This window comes from Amphimedon queenslandica, unplaced genomic scaffold (genome assembly GCF_000090795.2).
Source record: "Amphimedon queenslandica unplaced genomic scaffold, v1.1 AMPQUscaffold_13386, whole genome shotgun sequence".
Lineage (NCBI taxonomy): Eukaryota > Metazoa > Porifera > Demospongiae > Haplosclerida > Niphatidae > Amphimedon > Amphimedon queenslandica.
Window position 1 is genome coordinate 40,007 of NW_003546378.1, and position 20,960 is coordinate 60,966.

Genomic DNA, 20,960 nt, shown 5'->3' on the forward strand with positions numbered 1-20,960 from the left:
TACTGGGCATGAGAATAAAGGATTATTTCCCCCTGTACAGCAATAGATTTGTCTGCATCTATGCCTCTTATGACGTCACGTTTAGCCACACCCACCGACAGGAAGTAACATTGAAGCAAGCAAAATGAGCATATTTGAAGGCTCATATCTTAGTGAATAATTTTTTTAGACAATGGGAGTTGGAACACATCATTATTATGGTCAGGCAATCATATTAAGACCATAAAATAAATACCCTAAAAATACATTGCAGTTACCCTTTTATTTTCAGTATACATGTAGTCTTGTATACACTGTACATGTATTTCATTGCATATTTTAATTAAACTAAAATGTCAGTTTCCATATATGCAACAACAAAGAATGATAATTAATAGCACCTTTCATGGTTAAGTAATTTGCATGTACAAGCACTCAGCACTGTATATTTTAGGCTTCCATAAAATAAGTACATGTACTTTCAAAAAATGACAATTAAAACTTTCTGTCAATTATTGCATACACGTACATGTACTTTTTTAGCTTATTACTAGGGCTGAAACGAATAGTATTTTTCACTATTCGAATAATTGGCATGCTAAACGAACGAATATTCGAATAATTGAACTGTTATTGTTGAATGATTATAAACTACCTTTTTGGTGTTAAACTTTTCAAAATGATGCCAAACAGGGCTTCTTAGAGATTGAGAACCACTTTCCCTGGCCACAGCAGCAGTATTTAGCAAGTTGGTAAGTAAACAGACCAAGAAACAGACTAAGAAAGCAGCCTGTGCAGGTGACACGCGTTGGGCGTGGTCGTTAATTATTGCAATAACCATTAATAATTTTATTAGGCGAATAGTTCGAATAGTAAAAAAACTATTCAAATATTGCTTTAACGAATGAATATTCGAATATCTCACTATTCGTTTCAGCCCTACTTATTACCATGAGAAAAATTGATAGTACAGTGCAAATAGATGTGCAGATAAACACACAACTAATGCTCGAACATGGACAGTAGCTGTAGCATACTGTAATGGCACAAAATATTGAGAATATAATGTACATGTACATAATTGATAAACACTTCCTATAAGGGTATATTCATCTGTTTTGAACATATTCATGGAGACACGTACATGAAGTTACATGTATGACAATTAAACAGATGATTAGTAGTATTTTTTTGCATTGCTTCCATGTAGAGGTCCCTAAAACATTTGGAAACCTCATTCATATCATTAACATTAAGCAAAATTATTTATTAGTAGTTTATATGCAAATATATGCATGTATATGAGCACATAAAAAGGATTTTATACTGTACTTCAATTTGCCGTTGAAAGGAGCTAATAGCTTTAAGAAGCTGAGATGTCCTTTTTGAAAGAAGACTAGCCAGTGAAATTGTAGTATGACGGCTTCGAGCATTGTCCTATTAAAAGTAAAGTTAAACTTGTACAATGAATACAACGTACATGCATACATGTACATGTAATTCCAATTGTCACATTAAAAGCATTGCTGGAACCTTTTAAGTACAGGTGTATACCTATGCAGGGAAGTACATTTAAAATGCAATTAAAAAGGTACAGGACCACACAAAATAAGTGACTTATTTCGAACAAGTGCATCATTATTCTAATCAATAACATTATGCTAATATCAGCAAGGTACCAAATAAAACACCAAGAGTTGCTCTATATACACAATAATGACAGGCTCTAATTATAACTCTAAACTAACTTTGAACTACTGTAACCAAGAGTAACTAATACATGTATAATTTTATATCATTACTGATTATAGTCACTAATGCTATTACATGTACATTGTAAATAGGTATATGTGCATACCACTGAAGCAAGTAATTCAATAGCTTCAATTAAAAGTTCCTGATGACCAATTTGAGTAACCTAAGGAAAACATTGCCAAAAATTACAGAATACAATAATAATAATGCACTAGCTAACTTTTAAGTATTCCAGTTGTGATCGAGTTAGCTTCAATAAATCAGCACCAGTAATACAATGTGCCTCAAACTGAGGGACATGAGACACTAAACACTCATTCAGTCCTACAGGTACACAATCAGCACATGTTTTATTGCTTATTAGCACAAAAGAAAGTTACACGAAGAAATGGTTGCCACTTAAGTAATAATGAATGTGATCCAAAACCATTGAATAAGTACATGTATAGTTACAAGGCCTTAGTTTATAAAAATCCACATTGTACATGTACAGCATACAATGTTGAAATATCTTAAGAAATAAAGAGATATTTCACTTGAATCACTTCTGTAGTCTAGGCTGAAAGTGAAATTGTATCAAGACTAGATACACAAATCTCACAAATACAATGTAACCGTAAGGTTTACAAAGGAGCCAAAACAGCAGGTAGTTTTGTACAAAGTACATGCACATGTACATGTAGATGCTGCCTGCCATGTGGAAGAACATCAAATGATCGAAATACAATGTAGTACATGTACATATATGTACATCATACATGCACATGTACATATAAGACAACTTGTCGTTATTAGATCTTGAATACTTTGGCCTCACACATTTGGTCTAGGTCTCCTAAATTCTCTCATTTTCAGCTTTTGGCCTCTGATGTAGTAGTTATCTTAGGTATTTTTAGCGCTCCAATTTTTAGTCAGAGCAGTTTCCCAAAATTTATACAATGCCTGTGTTGTAAAATACTAATGGGCGTAATGGGAAGAATTAGTCTTGGCAAAGATCAAAAATAGATCAAAGGTTGTGTCACAACCTTGGAGGCCATACTAAAGTACGTGTACTAATATCAACAAGGCCAGGTAACTATCCTTGTATCTGTTATGCTTTATTTTAGTGTCTTTACTTTTGATCTTCCTTTGATATTAAGGACGTCTTGTCATAAAATTTATTTAAATTTAACAAAAGACTTAGTGCTTTAGGGATTTCATATTGACATATATACATTTAGGCTGTATACATAATGTATATCACTCTGTCACTGCACCATGTAATATGTACAAATATACACACAAACTTAGAACAGCCTAGAATTGTAATGTGACCCTGATACTACTGATTATTATACCTTTTATCCATAAGGACACTTGATTCACATCCCAATAGCACACTCGACTATACTGAGAGGAGTTGGTCATAGAAGCTTCCACTTGATTTGCTTCTACAGCAGCCATGATCTAAATTTTCTTTACTTCTGTTTCACAGGCTCTCAGGCCGAGTGTCACTCGGTAATCTCAGGTTCTCACACTTCGTCCCACTCAGCTCTGTGAGCTGCTCACTGCTCAGATCCAGTCCAAGTGTATGTAAAAAGCAATAAAAGTCACGTGATGACTTGAAGAGGGCGGGGCTCAGTCACGTGAATACTGCAACTATGGCTGAATGGAGCTTCAAAGTCACCCTGCTCTTGTTACTTCTATTTCGATTGTGTTTTACTGGTGCCACCGAATGGAAGCATTGTCCTCTTAACTGTAATCAGAATTATAACATTGGTGGAGAATACAATGTTTCACTGTCATCCTTAAGTGGGTAAGGTTCTGAAACATGTACACATGATATTATACACTGTAAGTGTTTGCCAAATTTACTATAGTTTGTGTACCACAACTTTACTATTATTGAATTTTATGGATCTTGAGTTATTTGTTTGGCCCCTGATTATGTGGGGGCGAACAACAAGCTAACTCCTCCCCTGGTACATGTATATAATTTTAGTGTGGCATGTAGATGCCGTGATGTACTGAAGGTCTTTGGTGTACTAAGTTTTTGTTGTAATTATTTTATTGATATGATATTTACATTGTATACACATATTTTAGAATCTTTGATTTTCTCCTTTACTAAAATTAATACATGCAATTGTTAAATGGCATTTTTGTTTTTCATTATTAGGGTGTGGCCTGCTGTGTATTACCATAGTAATGATGTTAATTCTTTGCAAAACATACCAACATTCTTCAATCTCAGTGTTTGTGCTCCATTATCGTCTACTGTTGTGAACTGTGATGGAGATCATGTGTGCTACACTACTGATTTTAATTCTTTCTATTCATTAGGTTAGATTTAAAAAAGATATGCATAAATGATTTGCCTTTTAGCTTCTCATGGTTCTTGTGCCTACAAATCGGAGAATAGAATGTTGACACTAAGTTATCATTATAGTGCTGCGGGTTCGTCTCAATTTGGTAATGGCAATGTTACCATAACTCTGGTGTGTGGAGTTTCAATTGTAAGTTTTCTATTTCCTAATCATCAATGAACATATACATGTACTGTATTCATGCCTCATAATGCTGTTTGTGATGTTTATGTTTCTGTTTCTATGCTTTACAGTTAATTTGATAATAGTGACTGTGAAGATGAATGTTTATAATGGTAGTCATACTGCAATAGAGCTCGTGCATGGGTGTAGTTAATGAGAAGTGTGGCTAAATTTGCCTCTATGTTAGGTGGGAACAAACTGGGATTTTTCATCAAAGAGATATTATACTTGGCTGTAGAATAGTAGTGAGTTCTTCACTCAGCATATACCTTCATATCCTACCTTACTCTAGCTAGGAAGCTCAACTACAGAATTTATTCATATTCTTTTCTGTATTTCGCTATGTACATTCTTGCCACCCCAACGTGTAGCTGCCCCCCCCCTCCCTGTAGATTACATCCATGCAAGAGCTCTATTTATTATACTTGTATTAACTACATGTATACACATGTGTACAACAGTATTTATGTGTATTTGGTCTACCTGAATGACAAAATACTGGTGAATTTGGCTGCACAAGACTGACAATTAATGTGTTACCATTTGGCATTATGAAGCCATCATTGTTTATTGCAAAAATTGTGCTCACATCCTCATTTTCAGTTTGGGTAGATATTGCATTTCTGATGTACATATGTACATGTGTACATGTACATGCATGTATACACTTGTACACTGTACATGCATGTTCAAGTACATGAATTCTTTTTGATAGGGTGTTCCTGAAATTATTGAAGGGGATCCACATACAGGTAGTATAGAAATACTATGGAGCACATCATCAGTTTGTAAATCAGTGGGACAGCGAAATGAAACTAAATGTTATCTTGTTGATCATTACTATTATAATGGTCTACAAGCATCTTTTGTTGATTTGAGTGGACTATATAGAAAGTCTGGCTATGAAGCTAGTAATACTGAAAGGCCGGGTTTACAGTTTATAATTAGTGTGTGTCAGCCCATTTATACTGGAGGCCCCTGTGATAATTCGATGATTTGTTTATATTCTAATGATTCTCAAGTCTCTGTTTCAAGCAGTGTGAGCCTTCCTAGTCCTCTGGCTCTGTTTTCTCATTCTAACACAACCACTCCCAGTTTTGAAGGAAGTGATGTCGTTGTCACTTATCCTATTACTGCTCACTGGGTTTCTGCACAATGTTCTTCTAGTGCCTATGTGAAGATTAAGTTTCGATGCCCTAGCAAAAATCAGGTATTACATTAATAATTTGTACTTTAGTTTACAGGTAGGCACAGCCTGTGCAGTAAATGCTCTTGGGGTGAAAATGAAAGTGGCATGATCCTCAATAGTTAATTTAACAACTGTTTTTTGTACCCTGCATTGTACATTGCACATACAATGTACACATATGTACATTGTGTACATGTGACTTTATGTTTAGAGAATAATGTACATGTAGAGCCCATTTTGACTATTGAACCTGTACATGCAATTGCATGTACATGTATAGTAGTACTTGTAAATGTAATAATGTTGAGCTGTACTGATGACATGCATTTACATGTATCTTTTGTGCATGTACTGTATGTACTGTAAATTTTGTTGACTCTTTCGTTTATTGGTATTTTTTAGGATCTAGGCCCTACTCTTGAGTTTGTAGATGATCTTTTATGCCAGATTAATTTTTTGTGGACAACGAACCATGCCTGTGATGTGACTCGAGTTGTCTCATCAACTTGTACTCTCACATTGCCATATGGAGTAGCGTTTGATCTAAGTGGACTCAAAGAAGTTCAAGTAAATGATAGTTCTAATCAATATCAATATGATCTCAAGCCATGCTCTGTTGGCCTTAATACTCCTTGTGCCCGTACAGGTGATGCTGATGTCATTCATTCCATTCAGACTAATAGAAAAAGTGGAATATGTCTTGTTATAGGACGTGGTACTGGTAAATTGCGATACATTGATAATGGGCTGAGTTTAACATATGGTTTAGGAGATACTTGTCATAATGGATTACCTCGCACTACAATAATTACGTTTTTGTGCCCTAATGATGTCAAGACAAATTGTTCTGGTGATTGTGTGACATTTGTTGCTGAGGAACATTGTGTTTATCAATTTGAATGGATCACTACTGCTGCCTGTTTGGCTACTAGCGGTTCAAAATGCAAGTTTGAACTCCACCATGTTAGTTATAACTTTGGCCTACTAACAGAAGATACCAATCCAATTTATGCTGCTGTATCAACAGGACACGACTCTATTTGTTATCTGATTAATCCTTGTGGAAACTTGGAAGTGACCAATAAGACATACACTCCATCATATTACTGTAATAATCGAATTGCACCTTCAGCTTGCTCTGGCAGTAGTGTGTGTCAGATAAAGGAGCACGGTGATCCTGTTCCAATGGGTTCCTTTAATCTTCAAGATTCTTCTACTTTACGAACTATTGATCACAGTGTCATTGGTATTAGTTCGATATCATCAGGAAAATCTGCATTTATACAGTATATTTGTCAGACAGGTGCTCTATTAACTACGCCTGTTTACATTAGTCAGTTTACTGATAGTATCACAGAATTTCATTGGTACACATCAGCAGCTTGTCCTGAAGCTTATGCTGTGGGGTCTAATTGTTTAGTAACAGAAACACGAACAGGATTTGTTTTTAACTTAACGTCCCTTTCTCAACACACTCTTCATTTTACTGACTCTGTGTCTAATTATCATTACATGGTCCGTGTTTGTTCATCTTTGCCCTACTCATCAAATAGTAAATGTAATAATAATACAGCCGTATGCCAAGATACTGGACTTCGGAACTTTTCTGCTGGTCAACAAAATGCAACTTTGACATATGATGACAGTGTTTTAAAACTAGTATACACAAATGGAGACACTTGCTCTAATGGCTCTCGCAGGAAATCAACTGTGGTGTTCTTATGTGATGTTAATGCTCGAGATCCAGCTATTCAAAGTGTTACTGAAGTCCGACATTGTGACTATCTTATTGAAGTAAAGACCATGTTTGCTTGCCCTCCAGCTTACCAGTCTAAAGAATGCGTGTATTTTTCATCTAATGGTGATACTTATGATTTACTTGAGTTAGCAAAATCAGAAGGTAACTGGCAAGCACAAAGCTCTGATGGATCAGTCTATCTTATCAATGTTTGCCGCCCACTAAATCTGCAAGGTCACTACATGTAATTAATGAAATACATCATTGCTTTTTTGCACTTGGGGCTGCTCTTACATGTACAAAAGTGCAAGTACATGTATGTAATGTCTTATGATAGCAGAAGTGTACTTGCTTTTTTCCTGATCATCGGAGAATAAACTTATATTGTTTTTTTGCTATATGACATGTACGTGTACATGTAGCTAGGTTACAATATGTTATATCGACTTGTGTCCTGGTGACCTAGCTAATAGCATGATTTTTATCAGTCTCAAATGCTTTAAATTTATTCAGTTAATCCAAGAAGCCTTGTTCGTCTTCAGATTTATTTGTTTGTTATTATTGAGTTGCAATGTGGAAATGTTTTTGGAGGACATTCTGTCATTTTTATTTGCATCTAGTGTTAAGCAGGTTATTTGTAGCTTTACCACGCTAGATGCAGGTAATTAAATTTTGTGGTTAGAGCACGTTATTAATTTTAGTCATTTTTTCGAAGCCTGATCCTAATGAAGTATATCTACATTGTGTGCACGTAGTGTTGTTTTTAAATGTATGCTAATTGTGGGGGGATGGAGCTGCAATGTTCATGTGTTACATTCTTGTACTGTGTAGTTAGAAAAATAGTTTGTAACTACATGTATAAATCTAACTCTTTTTGCTTTCTTTTGAACTTTTTAATGTATTTTTAGGTGTTGGTCATTGTAATCCATTGTCAGCTGTTTGTCGGATTGTACAATCCACTGGATTTGATTTAGGCTATTTTTCCTCTGCATCTCTTAGAAATGGCTCTGGTGAAGCCAGCCTTGTTCTTACTTATAAGTACAAACAGTCTGTTAATGGTGCTAGTTGTCCATTAGTTACTACTGAAATACAGTTTGTATGTAATCATTCAGTCTCTATTGCGGTAAGTGATTATTTACCTTGATATTTATACCATTGTTTTTTTCAAAGCTGGATATTTGTGTACATGGGTTTATGAATTTATTTTTATTCACTTAATATAGAATGGACCTCGTCATGTTAGTGGAGGAAATGAGGATAATCCTTGCCACTACATATTTCGTTGGGAGACAAGAGTAGCTTGTCCAGTTGTTACCTCAAATGATACGTCACATTTTTGTAATGTTACTGATGTTGCTAGAGGATACACTTTTAATTTAGAACCACTTAGGGCTCATCAACATATTTATACAGTTAATGACACTAAAAAGAATTATCAGTACTTTTTAAGTATTTGCGATTCTTTACAAAAGAAGGAAAGTTTGTGTAATCGTGATGGTATTACTGGTTGTCAGGTTATAAATAACACTAGTGCTTTTGTAACTGGAACATATTCCAATATGGAACTTCTTTACAGGGAAGAAAGTGTGATTTTGAAGTATAGTGGAGGTAGTCACTGCACTACTGGGAATCTGACGAGATCTATGGAAATTGATTTTATTTGTGATCGTTCTGCTGGAAGTAATTATTTTGGATATCCTAAATCCGTTGATGAATCTGAGCACTGTCATTATCTTTTCACATGGGAAACGTCATTAGTTTGTTTACCTGTCACACTGGATTGCATGACTGGTGGTGGTATGTATGACTTAAGGCCACTGATGCAGACAAGAGATTGGCAAGTTGACACTGGTAATGGAACAGTGACTCTGAGTGTATGTCAGCCAGTCAGTGAATCTTCAAGGTGTCCACAAACTTTTGGGATTGGAGCATGCTTTGGCAGTTCAATTTTGGGTCATGTAACTGGTAATCTAATAGTTATTAGTGAGGGAACACTACAATTGTCATATCATAATGGCGATATTTGCTCTGCTGATGGTCTGAGAAAGATTACTGTCATTACTTTCCACTGTAACAAAGGAGTTGGAGCTGTGAGTAAAAAAATTAATAATTGTTTAGTATCGGTTACTAGAAAAAGATTGAAAGTTTTAATTATTAAAGTTTTACAAATTAGTGGCTTAACTGGCTTGTGAAAGCTACGTGTACATGTGTACTTTCAAAAAAATGTTAACTTTCATTGATTGGTGTCTGTGTTTTTTTGTTAGGGAGCTCCAGTGTTGGTATCGCCTCTGGACAGTTGTATAATTAATTTCAATTGGGATACTATTTATGCTTGTTCGCAGTATGGTTCGTCTGCAAACTGGACAATACAAAATCCCGTAACTGGTCAGGTTTATAACCTGACTCAGTTGAAGCCTGTGTTATCTGCCATATCAGTTGATAAAAAGTGAAACTTTATGCTAACCTTTATTTATTTTTTTGATTTCATGTTAGGTACAATTTTACCATTGGATTAGCTGGCCACACTGTTCCTTGTGGTAGAAGCAATGACAGTGTTTCAATTTGTCAAACCTCCTTGTCTGATAATAGAAGTTTTGTTGTAGCAAGATCTTCCAACTTTTCTTTAACAGTTACTGGAGGCAAAGTATATTAAAAATTGTTTTTCTTTTTTATAAAATTTTATGTTAGGCACAAGTTACCTATGAGAATGGTGATTTATGTAATCATGTGCATATAAAACGTAAGGCTGTGATATATTTTGAATATGATCCACGATCAGACTTTTTGGAAGCCCTTTCTGAGGAAGAATGTGAGTATTCTTTTATTGTATATACTCCTCTTGTTCGAGAAAAGACTTTGCATATTGGTATTGAATGCAGTCTACAAAATTTTCCCGATTTGTCCTGGTTTTCTAGTCAACGGATGCGACCAATAACAATTGGCTCATCTGCCAAACTTTACTTTTCTGTTTGCCAGCCTATATCTAATAATAATCAAGTGGTTAATTCAGGTTATGAATCATGTTCCGATTTTGCTGGTGCATGCATCATTAATGGCAGGTATGTGTGTACATTGCATAATACTTTCTTATTGTTGATGTGTTTTGTATTAAAGCACTGTCTTAAATTTGGGTCGTCCGAGTGTTCATCACCCTCCTGAAGTGGCTAGTAGTGGAAATGGTGTAATTATTACCTATGTTAGTGGGAGCCAGTGTGGGAACTCAAATTATGTAACTAAGATATGGCTTACTTGCAGTAATACTACTGCTAGTGTAAGTGCTTAAATTCAAATTATTATATTTATTGCACTATTTTTTAAAGGATCGACCTAGTATTGTCTCCTCATCACATTCATGTGAATATATCATTTTATGGCCAAGTCGACATGCCTGTCCGTTTGCAATACCTTCTACCAATGTATCAGATCATGTGTGTTCAATACAAGATCCTTATGATGGCACTTTATTTGATTTGACAGTACTCAGTAACAATTCTTATGTAATAGATACTTCAGGAAAATTTATCATTGGCCTTTGTGGAAAGATTAAAAATGTAAGATGTTGATGACTTAAGTTCTCAAAAGTGAAGTGCATTGAGAAGTGTTTTTTGTACAGTACTGCTCAGCTTGAACTTTACTGGAGATCACACGTGTAAAAGTAAAGTTATAGCTGAGTGGTACTGTAGTTAATGCATAAGCCAAGATTCACCCCTCATTTTGAAATTTATACTATTCCTTATGTATTTTATTACATGTACATATTTTCTGCTGGTTCTATTGACTGCATGAACAGTTTTACTGTTTATAAGCTAAAGTGAAACTAAAGCACTAATGATGTTTATTTTGCATACAAATGCTTGTTGTAGCACTTGTATAGGACATCATAACATTTTGTTTAAATCAATGAGAAATGTGTGACAATGTTTATTATTTAATTTTTTCTTTTTGATGCATTTACAAATATAATGCTACAACAGGCACCTTTAGGTTGTAATCATAATGGTGTTGGCATTTGTCATTTTTCTGGTAATCACTGGATGATGATGGCAAACAGCAGCCATAAAATTACTATGGTATCTCATTCCCCTCATACTTTGGATGTGGTTTATACTGTTGGTGCTTCATGTGCTGGTGGTAGCACTTGGCTTATTGTTATTCGACTATACTGTTCTCTACTTCAAAGCTCGGAAAAACCTATACTGAAGTCTACCAGTAATTGTGAAGTGCAGTTTGATTGGCCAATCAGTTCCTTGTGTATTAGCAAAACTGAGGTACTGTTCATAGTACATTATGGAAACTAGCCATGAAGGTTTTGTTTAATATAGGGTTGCTATGCTATGAGTTCGCAGAATGTTTTGTTTGATTTAGACCGCCTTGTACCTAAGTCATGGCAAGTGAGTGAGTTATTATTATGACTATTTATTGTACTACATGTATGTTTAGGGTACCTATTTACATGACGGAGTATTAGGACGATTTAATTTAAGTATCTGTCGAAATCTTAATCCTACAGTTAGTGAAGGATTGAATTGTTATCCTGGTCCAGCTGGTATATGCTTACAGCCTGATGTTTCTCTTTCGAATTCTTTTTTGGTTAGTGTGCAGCATCTACATTTTGGTACATGCATGTGATGATCTCTACTTGGTTTTCCTAGAATCTGGGTCGTATGAGTGCGAAACCAAATGTTTCAAATAGATCCATTGTGTTGAATTATACGGAAGGAAGCTCCTGTGGTCATAATCAAAACATATGTACTACTGTCAACCTTGTTTGTGGATCTGGGGTAAGATAATAAATGCATGTGCATATGCAGCAATAGAAACATGTATTAGTGGAACGATATCCTATTATTTTTCTCACCACCTTACATTGTACATATAATGGCTCTATTTACATGTACATGTACCTTCCAGTGCTTCTTCATATGTCTTTAGACATTGTCTTTACTATGTCTTTGTGCCAGAAATATCACAACTTTGACAGCTTTGACCCATTTTTAAGCCATAATTTTTGTCATGGCCACACCCACGATATGTGAGAGTGGTGTTGCTAAAGCCTTATGATTGTTGGTAATTTTCAGTAATACATTGTACATCATGTACATGTACATGTACATGTTCATGTACAGTTCATACAGTACAAAGCGGAAAAAGCTAGATAGCGCACAGTAGTACATGTACATGTATGTAGGTATAGTGTGTAGGAAGTACTGTGGTTCCACCCAGTTACACATACATGCTCTGTAGTAGCTTATGCTCACATGCATAAGAGGCTGTCAAAAACTCAAGGATGCTTCTCTTGGCTGTCTGTGCTCTTCAAGTTCATCTGTACTTCTGCTCCATTTATTGAGAAGCCCATTTAGCACTATCTTCGCTCCATTCTACAGTTGAGCTACTGTCGTGCTGCTGACAAGCTAGTTCTACTGGTATTTTAGTGTTTTATAGTATATATGTTAAATTTTAGTAGTCATATGAGTATGGATCCTCTGGTGGACTTTGGATGGTGCTGTCTAATAGATCCTGATCCCAACCTTATTCCATCATTTCATATTTATGGCTGTACTTTTGACAAATGTGAAAAACCTGTACATTTTCTCTATCCACTCTAAAAGTCGTAAAATGTGATAGTAGTAAAATGCAGAGCCACTTCAATATTGTTTGTTAACTGGCCATTTTCAAGCCCTTCTCTCGCAGTATTTATAGGAATTCCTTCTACATTCAATGTTATAACAGATTATAAAACCCTTGTGCTGTTTACATGTACTGTAATACATGAATAGCTATAGATTATAACTTGAATATTAGTCATAAATTATTGCTACATGTATATGTACATGCATTATATGTCATTGTAGTATTTAACATGTGTATGCATTATGGTGCTACTCTTTGATAAAGTTAAAAGCTCTTTTTTTGTGTAGTCATCTGATTCTCCAATTCTGAGAGCAGTAGATTCTTGTCATTATTTTATTGATTGGAAAACTGAAGTAGCTTGTAATGAGACAGTAACGGTGAATGGATCTTGCATTTTGGAAGATACTCAGTCTGGCATTCAGTATAATTTCAATTCTCTTGCTAAACCACTTATCGTAAGATTGTAATGATGATGATGTTATACAACTTTTATCTGGATGACATTTTTTATATTGTAGTTTTTGGATGCTGGTGTTTCCTTTTCTATTTGTCTTTGTCCTGGATATCTCTGCAAGAAATCTTTCATACTGAATACAACATCTAGCAAAGTTTTAGGCCAGTTTCAAGAAATGGTAGTATATCCTGAAACTGGTGCTGAAGTGCTGTATCAAAATGGAGATGGTTGTCCTGGTGAGTAAATTTATAGTATCATAATGCTTATTGCACATGCATCTACTGTACATGTATGCACGTTGTATGCACTTCACAAAATTATAATCCAGTTTACTTTCTTGCCTTAAAACCCTCTAAGTTTATCACATCAATGTACATTAAGTATAACTAAACATTACTTCTGTATTGAGACATGTACTTGTAGATGTACATGTACTGTATGAAAATAGTCATTGTTGGGTAGAGAATATACAATCTATTGATGCACTAGGTCTACAGGCTACACATACAGTACAAGCCAATAAAAACTTCGCGTTCCGTTTACGTTGAACGGCCGTTGGGCGTTTCAACGCTATATAAAAAACGTTTACTTCCGTTTATGGTCCGTTTTTCCATGGAGCACGTTTTTACGTTGGCTCAACGTTTTGTCCTTGCCTCCTTGGTTTTCTCTACTCCACAGATACTACATGCTCGTTCTCGACTGCCGCTCTGGAGATACTACTGTCATATCAGTTCAGTGTGGACCTCAACTCAAAGAGACGCTGTGTGAGTCGAGGTGTGAAGTACTCGTCTCGTTGGAAGACGGGCCACCAGGCTCGGTGTAGTCTCAATGTATTGTGATAAGCATTAGTTATCAGTATCATTACTATATTTCTATCATTATTCTACTCTTAGTTTCAAAAACTTGTATTATATATTATATATTTTTTATTTTATGAAAGATTCAAGCGTCATGCATTTTGATCTTGGTACTAGCAGGTCTATAATTACATGATTTTATTTTATAAATGATAATAATATAATAGCTGCTTCTTTGCTTGACAGAGCACTCTTTCTTGTGACTACTTCTTGTCGTCCTATTGAATCATACAACATGAGAATAAGGTGGGTGAATTACATGTATATAAAATGCATGTCGCTACGTTTATGACTTACCTGTCTGGTTTTATCATCAACCATGGCTCATAGTCGTTTTGTAAGTGTATCTAAGGAAGCCTGACTCCTGAAGAAACTGTCAGAAAAGAGAAAAGTCGAGCAACGCTTGGAGCGTTGTTCATGGAAATAAAAACGGCAGTGCCCAGACCCAACGGACCATGAACGGAACAACCACAATAAAAACGGAAACGGCGCTACCGTTTAATCGCCGTTCAACGTAAACGGAACGCGAAGTTTTTATTGTCTTCTACTGTACATGTACATTATGTATTATTTGTATTATTTTAGGTAGAAGTAACTTTTCATCCATTGTTTTTATGAGGTGTGATCGCAGTATATTAAATGAAACAGGTCGCTTTATATGGGAGAAGGTAATTTATCAAGTTGCAATTACATGTACATGTATTGCTATAAATTGGTTTAAATAGGAGCTGTCTGACAATGAATGTCAGAAGTATTTTAGTTGGTGGACTCCTCTGGCCTGCCCAACAACAGAGGTTGTTTGCGTTGCTCACAAACCAGGTAGCAGTTTCTATTATGATTTTAGCCCTCTGCATACAACTAGTGGTTACTGGACAGTTATTGATGAAAAGTAAGAAAATTAATTGTGTGCATGTACATGTATATTAAGTTTTGCTGTAAGGATTTACACCCTACTGCTGGTGTAACAATAATGTTACAGTGCTCCTTTATTTTACCTTGGCCAAGATGATGTTGTACTATCTTTACTTTATGTCAGTAGATTGAGACAGTTTTTATAATAAGTATATACAGTGTACATGTACATTAAGATTAACTTAATTACCGTAGGCTGGGTTTTGATTGCGTATCTAATAGATTGCGAATTTGAAAAAATAACTATAGTTTGCGTTTCCAACAATTGCGAGATGCTAGCCTAGCTAGCCACACTCACAAGTTAACTGATTGTCTTGTTTCTCTCCTTTACCATCTAAAGCTACTGCCACAGCTTGATCAACTTCCTTCAAGATGTTAGGTGGCATTGGGACTTAACTAGATGAGGTAATTTGGGCTGAAAATAGCACAGGATACCACTTATGATGCTGTAAATGAAACACGTGTAAAAAAATGATTGATAGGTGTGGCGCTTATTAATTATTATAGGCGTGGCGTTCATCAATTATTATTAATTACGATTCTTTTCATTGCGAGATGTATTCCAGACTTGCAATTCGCAATCAAAAAAACCTCGCAATCAAAACCCGGCCTACGGTATTTGAATTACATATACATGTATGGTCTCTGTCAGTCTTTGATTGGTTAGTGCATGGACTCATGTTTATAAGCATGTGTGCATGACTACATGCACAGTATTAAGATATGATGATGGGTTAAGTTTTATTATAGACTCAGGGCATGTTCTGTATGAGCTACATGTAGTTTGCAGATTTTTATTTACATGTGTATGTATGATTAGTTCAAAAGTACACCTTTCTTTGGTACTTCTATATTTACGTACTTACATGTACTTATAGCTATATGTATGTACATGTATATCATGACCTGAATATTCCCATTGATTAACTGACCTAGCTTTATGTTTATTGCTATAATATTTACATGTATGCTGTACTTGTTCTTTTATTGTTGCTGTATAGCCACAACAAGTATTTCATAAGTATTTGTGGACCGATTCATGGTATTGCAGGTATAGATCTATAATAGTGATGTACAATGTTTTTAATTGATCTGATTTTTACATTATAGGTTGTGCTGGTGATGCTTCAGTTTGTGTGCATAAAAATGATGGAACTTATCAAAATTTGGCATATAGCAGCACACAGTCAATAACTTTTAATGGTACATATTTTTGTTTACATTATATAAGCAAACAATATTTTACTGTGAGTTAATTTATAGCTAATGGAAACCCTGTCATTAAGTTTCATGGTCCTAAGCTTTCAACGCTACCTCAGCCATATTCTGTCACAGTCGAGCTTATTTGTGGTTTGCAGTCACTGAGTCTTCATAGGTACACACACACATATAATATAACTATGTTTATTATTTTTTTAATTTCAGTCATACTTCATCATCAGTTAGATTTGAATGGTATACAACATTTGCCTGCCCAAATACTAACAAGTACATTACCATAGTTTGCATTTTGTTCATTAAAAAATTTTGTAGTGTTCACTTGCAGAAAGATTGCAGTTCGTATGTTGAAACTGATAGTGTTTATACTTTTTATCCTTCCAAGTTATCAAAGTAAGATTTTAAAAGTTAAAACACTTTTAACCTACATGTACTAATGGCCATATCTATTATGCACGTATGTGTACTTGTATTTTGCTTATTTCTACTAGCATTTGTAGCTGAGTAAAATTACTTTTCTTAGTATACTACATGTACGTGTACTTGTACGTACATGTCCAGTAATGTTCTTACATGAACCATATTTTCTGTCATAAGAGCCTATTAAGAATAAGAGCCCATCACTATTACATATTGCTGCTATAAATATGCATAGGTACGTGTATCTGCAGTATGTTTTTATAGACCAGTTGGGGCTGGGTATATTCATAGAATTTTATGTATATTCATTGTGATACCATAATGATTATTTATTGAGATTGTCTGAGAAATAGACACCTACACGTAGACTATATAAATTTTAATTTAAAACTAGCCCACATCTTACTGTGTGAATTGTGTCACTGTGTGACTACTGATATATACAGTATCAAATTGTACACTTTTGTATGAAATAGTAATACGGCTGTAAGATGTACGTATTATGGATTAAAATTGTGCATCCACATTGTCTGGATATTTTAGTTGCTATTGACCATATACTTGCAGTAGCAGCAATTTTCCTTAGTGAGAGGTCTGCTATTTTGCTTTAAATGAGGGGTTTGGCAATGGCAATGCCGTAGTAGAATGTCAATGCCATTGCACAAATCCATTGCCTCAGTGGATATGTGCAATGGCATTGAGATTCTACTGATTAGTGCAGTACCCACCATATTGTATGGCAGATGTACAGTACATAATGTAAATGTATGAACATGAGTAATTTTGAGTAATTTTAATTTTTAGACAATATACCTTGAGTGTTGGAAGGTTTACTTACTATATAAATTTTTGTGATAATGCTCCTAAATGCTCGAGTGGTATGTCATCATGTCGTATTGATAATGGAAACAATGGTGGAAAATTGAATCTTGGCTCTACTTCATCTCGTCTGGTATATATAGATTGTGAGTGATATGATATATATTATTGTTTTTATGAAATATCTTTTTTGCAGCATATAAAATGCAAATCAGTTTTGTTGGGAATGATGGTAATACAACTGTTATTGTTGAGTGTGTTGGGAGCAATTTTAATAAACATTATCAACTTGACACTGTAAGTAATGTTCAATGACTCAAAGTGTAATACTTATTTTGAGGAAAAATGTGCATGATTAGTACATGTACTTGTTGTATGCATGTTTTTCGACTGTAGATCAAAGGACTGAATTTAATGGAAAATGGTGTAGAGATATTTTTATGTATTTTTTATTGGGAAGAGTTTTTACAACTGATTGCTTTTTGAGCTTAATAAAATTAATAATAAACTAAAAATTTTTCAGATTTTGATGAAACTTGGTGTTTTAATAGTATTTGATAGAAGTTCTTAACTTTTAGGTGAATTCAAAATATATAGGTTATACACCAACTAGAAGGGATTCATACTATTTTAATCCTGAGGGTATAGCCCGGGGGATTAATTTAAAGTAGTATGAAGCCTGACTAGGTGGTGTATTACATATTTAAACTATATTCATTGGTATTTGAAGAGATTCATTGGTGTTTTAAAGATATTTATGGTATTATGACGTGACTTACCCCTGAAGACTGAAGAGCACATGGTCCAGACAGTAGACTCCTGAAGCCAGGCTAGCTACAATCTATGTTATAAGAAGAGTCATAGAAAGAGCTTGTAGAGATGCTGAGACTCGTGAAGCAAGAGCAGCAAGGCTTACAGTAGCTTGAGCTCGTAGGGACGCTGAGAATCCTGAAGAGAGAGAAGAGAAATGAGGCTGGCTAGAGGAAGACTGAATGACAGAGTTATAAGCATAGAGGCACTTGTCGAGGAAGAGCTAATGCTCAATCCAGAAGAGCTAATGAGCCACCTGCTGATAGAGACCTCTGTCTGGCAGCTGACAATAATTGCTAATTGAATGCTTCCTTGCAAAAGAATTTCAACTTTATTCAAAATGAATTTTTTTTACATTGAAGCAGTGAGGTTATACAATTTTAATCCCTCATGAACTCATAAACATCAAAGGAAATTCTTCATGATATAGTTAAAGTAAATTTAATCCACTGTAGCCGAGAAAATATGTCTATGACCCTACAAATTTACTAAATGCAGGAGAGTCGTTGAAATCTTTTGTTTTGATGGTTACATAATAATATAAACACATGTTTTTTCCCAAGAAGTTAAAGTTACATTTAAAATAAAATTTGAATTTTTACCACTTTTTGTCACATTTTAGTCAACAGTCAAATGCATGGATGTACATGTATTATGCACAGTTCGAAGATCATGTTAATAAAAAATTTGTACCGCACTAAAAGTGAAAATTTTTAATTTTTATGAAACATGCTTAAATAAAATTCATTTCATCACTATAAGCCTGGTTTGTACTAACCATGCACAAAATGCAACACAAAAATGAAATTTGGTCAACTTTGCATCAACTTGAATGAATTAATTTTGTCAAAAGGTCTGATCATAATTGCCCATGCAATTGTGACCATTACATTTTCTGTTCTTGTCTATATTCTACTGTTTAATATACACTGTAGTTATATTGTGGTAATAATTATTACTCTCTTCTTTATTTAATTACTCTATTTGTTTAATACCTATTATACGTGTATGATGATTCAATCATTGTGCATTTTTGTTTATTGTGTTGTATTTTTGATCTTTGCATACTTTTTTCATTATTGATTATTTCATAGATTATGTTAGAAAATGAATACACCACTGTACATGGAAAATTAAATGTTGTTTTTAAGATGTTCACTAGTGTAGGGTGTCAGTTGTAAGTTTTTATTATTGCTATTTGCTAGTGCAACTGTTATATACCTATATTTAGGAAAACACCTAGCTCTGAACCCTCTGGTCATTCACCTACTACAACTAGCCATGCATCAACAAAATCAATAGTTGTTGTTATTACAATATTGGCTGTCATACTCTGCTTGATTGTTGTGTCCATTGTGATAGTTTTTCTTTGGAATAAGGATTTAAGGTAATGAATATTGTTAAGCTTGCATCTGTAAAATTTGTTATTTTTTAGACAAAGTTTGTTTTTTAGATTATTTGGTTCTAAGTCAAATGAGCCTGTCCGATATATGAGAGCAAAAGTAAGTTACTAAAGTGTTGAATCAGATATATTTGTACTGACAAGACCATTCAAGTGTTATCTGCCTAATCAAAGTCAAGTTATTCATAATTCCTTTGATGTTTAAATCAAAAACACAAAAACATAATTAATACATCATGGTTCTTCATGCAACATTTGATTTTACAGTGGTGAATAGTACAAGCAATTTTTATATTTGTACATGCACTTGAGGGCATGGTAAGTGGTGAAGCCTTTCGGTGATTTAATTTATACATATTACATTTTAAGAATGCGCAATTAACTCATATAATGCATATAAGAATAATTGACAACTGCCTGCTTGTAGCTTGGCAATTAGACGATATTGATGAAGTACGTAACTAATTAACAAATTTTAAAATGGAAAGCTTAGTTTGTGGTATCAGGTAGTGTAAGCATCATTTGCTGGATAAATATTATTATTTTGAAGGGTTACAACTAATCTAAATTTTTGAAAAATAGGAATAGTGCGCTGAATTGTGTGAGTTTGCAACTCTATTTTTCAAGTCTATTTCTTTGACATTACACTTATGTCTGAAATAAAAGATGATTCTTATTGCCAGCATCTGATAAGTATTATACTTTTGTTTTGAAAATTTTGAGTGAATTATGCATTACTGAGTAGAGAATTAGATAAAGAAAATAAAAATGATGTTTTCAGTTCTGTTGCAATATTTTGAATTCCACTAGTCAAAAATGAACTACCTGTATAATAACTATCAGGCTCCTGTAACTATAGACAACAATAATGTATTTTTGTTTTGATATTAATTCTTTTTGTTACTAGACAAGAGATACATTGCTTGATAATGAAAGTGAGGAAGATAGTGATGAGGAATTAGAAGTTTTTCAAGAAACATCTCTAGATACAAAAGGAAAGTCACCCCTCTTGGTTGATATTGATGATAAGGGCAAAGGGTCTGATGAAGAATTGTTAGATTTATAAATAGTTTGTGATGTAAGTCTGTATGTATTTGTATTATAGAAATTTTTATTATGTGTTATCTTTGGAAGCATGAAGTTAATAGTAACTAATCATGATCCATTAATTGCACATGCTGCTTTCAATTAACTTCAAATAAGATGTACAATTGTAGTTAACTAAAGCAAAGTAATTTAAATTTTAAA

General features: G+C 34.3%; 2 protein-coding genes and 1 long non-coding RNA gene across 3 annotated transcripts in view; 1 reads left to right on the forward strand and 2 right to left on the reverse strand.

Moving 5' to 3' along the window:
- The window catches only part of LOC100631572 (connector enhancer of kinase suppressor of ras 2-like), an 11,794-nt gene extending 8,463 nt beyond the window's left edge, over positions 1-3,331 (reverse strand). Inside the window, exons 1-4 of the mRNA XM_011405885.2 lie at positions 3,072-3,331; positions 1,955-2,058; positions 1,838-1,897; positions 1,312-1,416 (exon numbers count right to left, since the gene is read on the reverse strand). Coding sequence (XP_011404187.1) covers positions 1,312-1,416; positions 1,838-1,897; positions 1,955-2,058; positions 3,072-3,177 — 375 coding nt within the window. The 5' untranslated portion in view covers positions 3,178-3,331. The remainder of the gene's footprint in view (positions 1-1,311; positions 1,417-1,837; positions 1,898-1,954; positions 2,059-3,071) is intronic.
- Positions 3,332-3,352: 21 nt separating this feature from the next.
- LOC100631698 (cation-independent mannose-6-phosphate receptor-like) lies at positions 3,353-20,936 on the forward strand. Its single transcript, XM_019997058.1, has 31 exons — positions 3,353-3,529; positions 3,893-4,056; positions 4,099-4,229; positions 4,978-5,472; positions 5,854-7,423; positions 8,098-8,312; positions 8,413-9,279; positions 9,454-9,635; positions 9,683-9,833; positions 9,878-10,248; positions 10,304-10,460; positions 10,510-10,740; positions 11,164-11,457; positions 11,512-11,580; positions 11,630-11,779; positions 11,842-11,970; positions 13,108-13,275; positions 13,339-13,510; positions 14,717-14,799; positions 14,857-15,020; positions 16,045-16,094; positions 16,154-16,246; positions 16,307-16,418; positions 16,469-16,531; positions 16,577-16,654; positions 17,486-17,646; positions 17,697-17,797; positions 19,405-19,487; positions 19,542-19,697; positions 19,746-19,812; positions 20,620-20,936. Exons 1-31 carry the CDS (start codon positions 3,375-3,377, stop codon positions 20,776-20,778), a joined length of 7,041 nt encoding a protein of 2,346 aa, XP_019852617.1. The 5' UTR covers positions 3,353-3,374; the 3' UTR covers positions 20,779-20,936.
- On the reverse strand, positions 13,880-14,691 carry LOC109582389 (uncharacterized). Its single transcript, XR_002185071.1, has 2 exons — positions 14,429-14,691; positions 13,880-14,349 (listed from the first exon to the last, which is right to left on the reverse strand). It is a non-coding gene; the product is annotated as an uncharacterized LOC109582389 (long non-coding RNA).
- Positions 20,937-20,960: the final 24 nt, after the last annotated feature.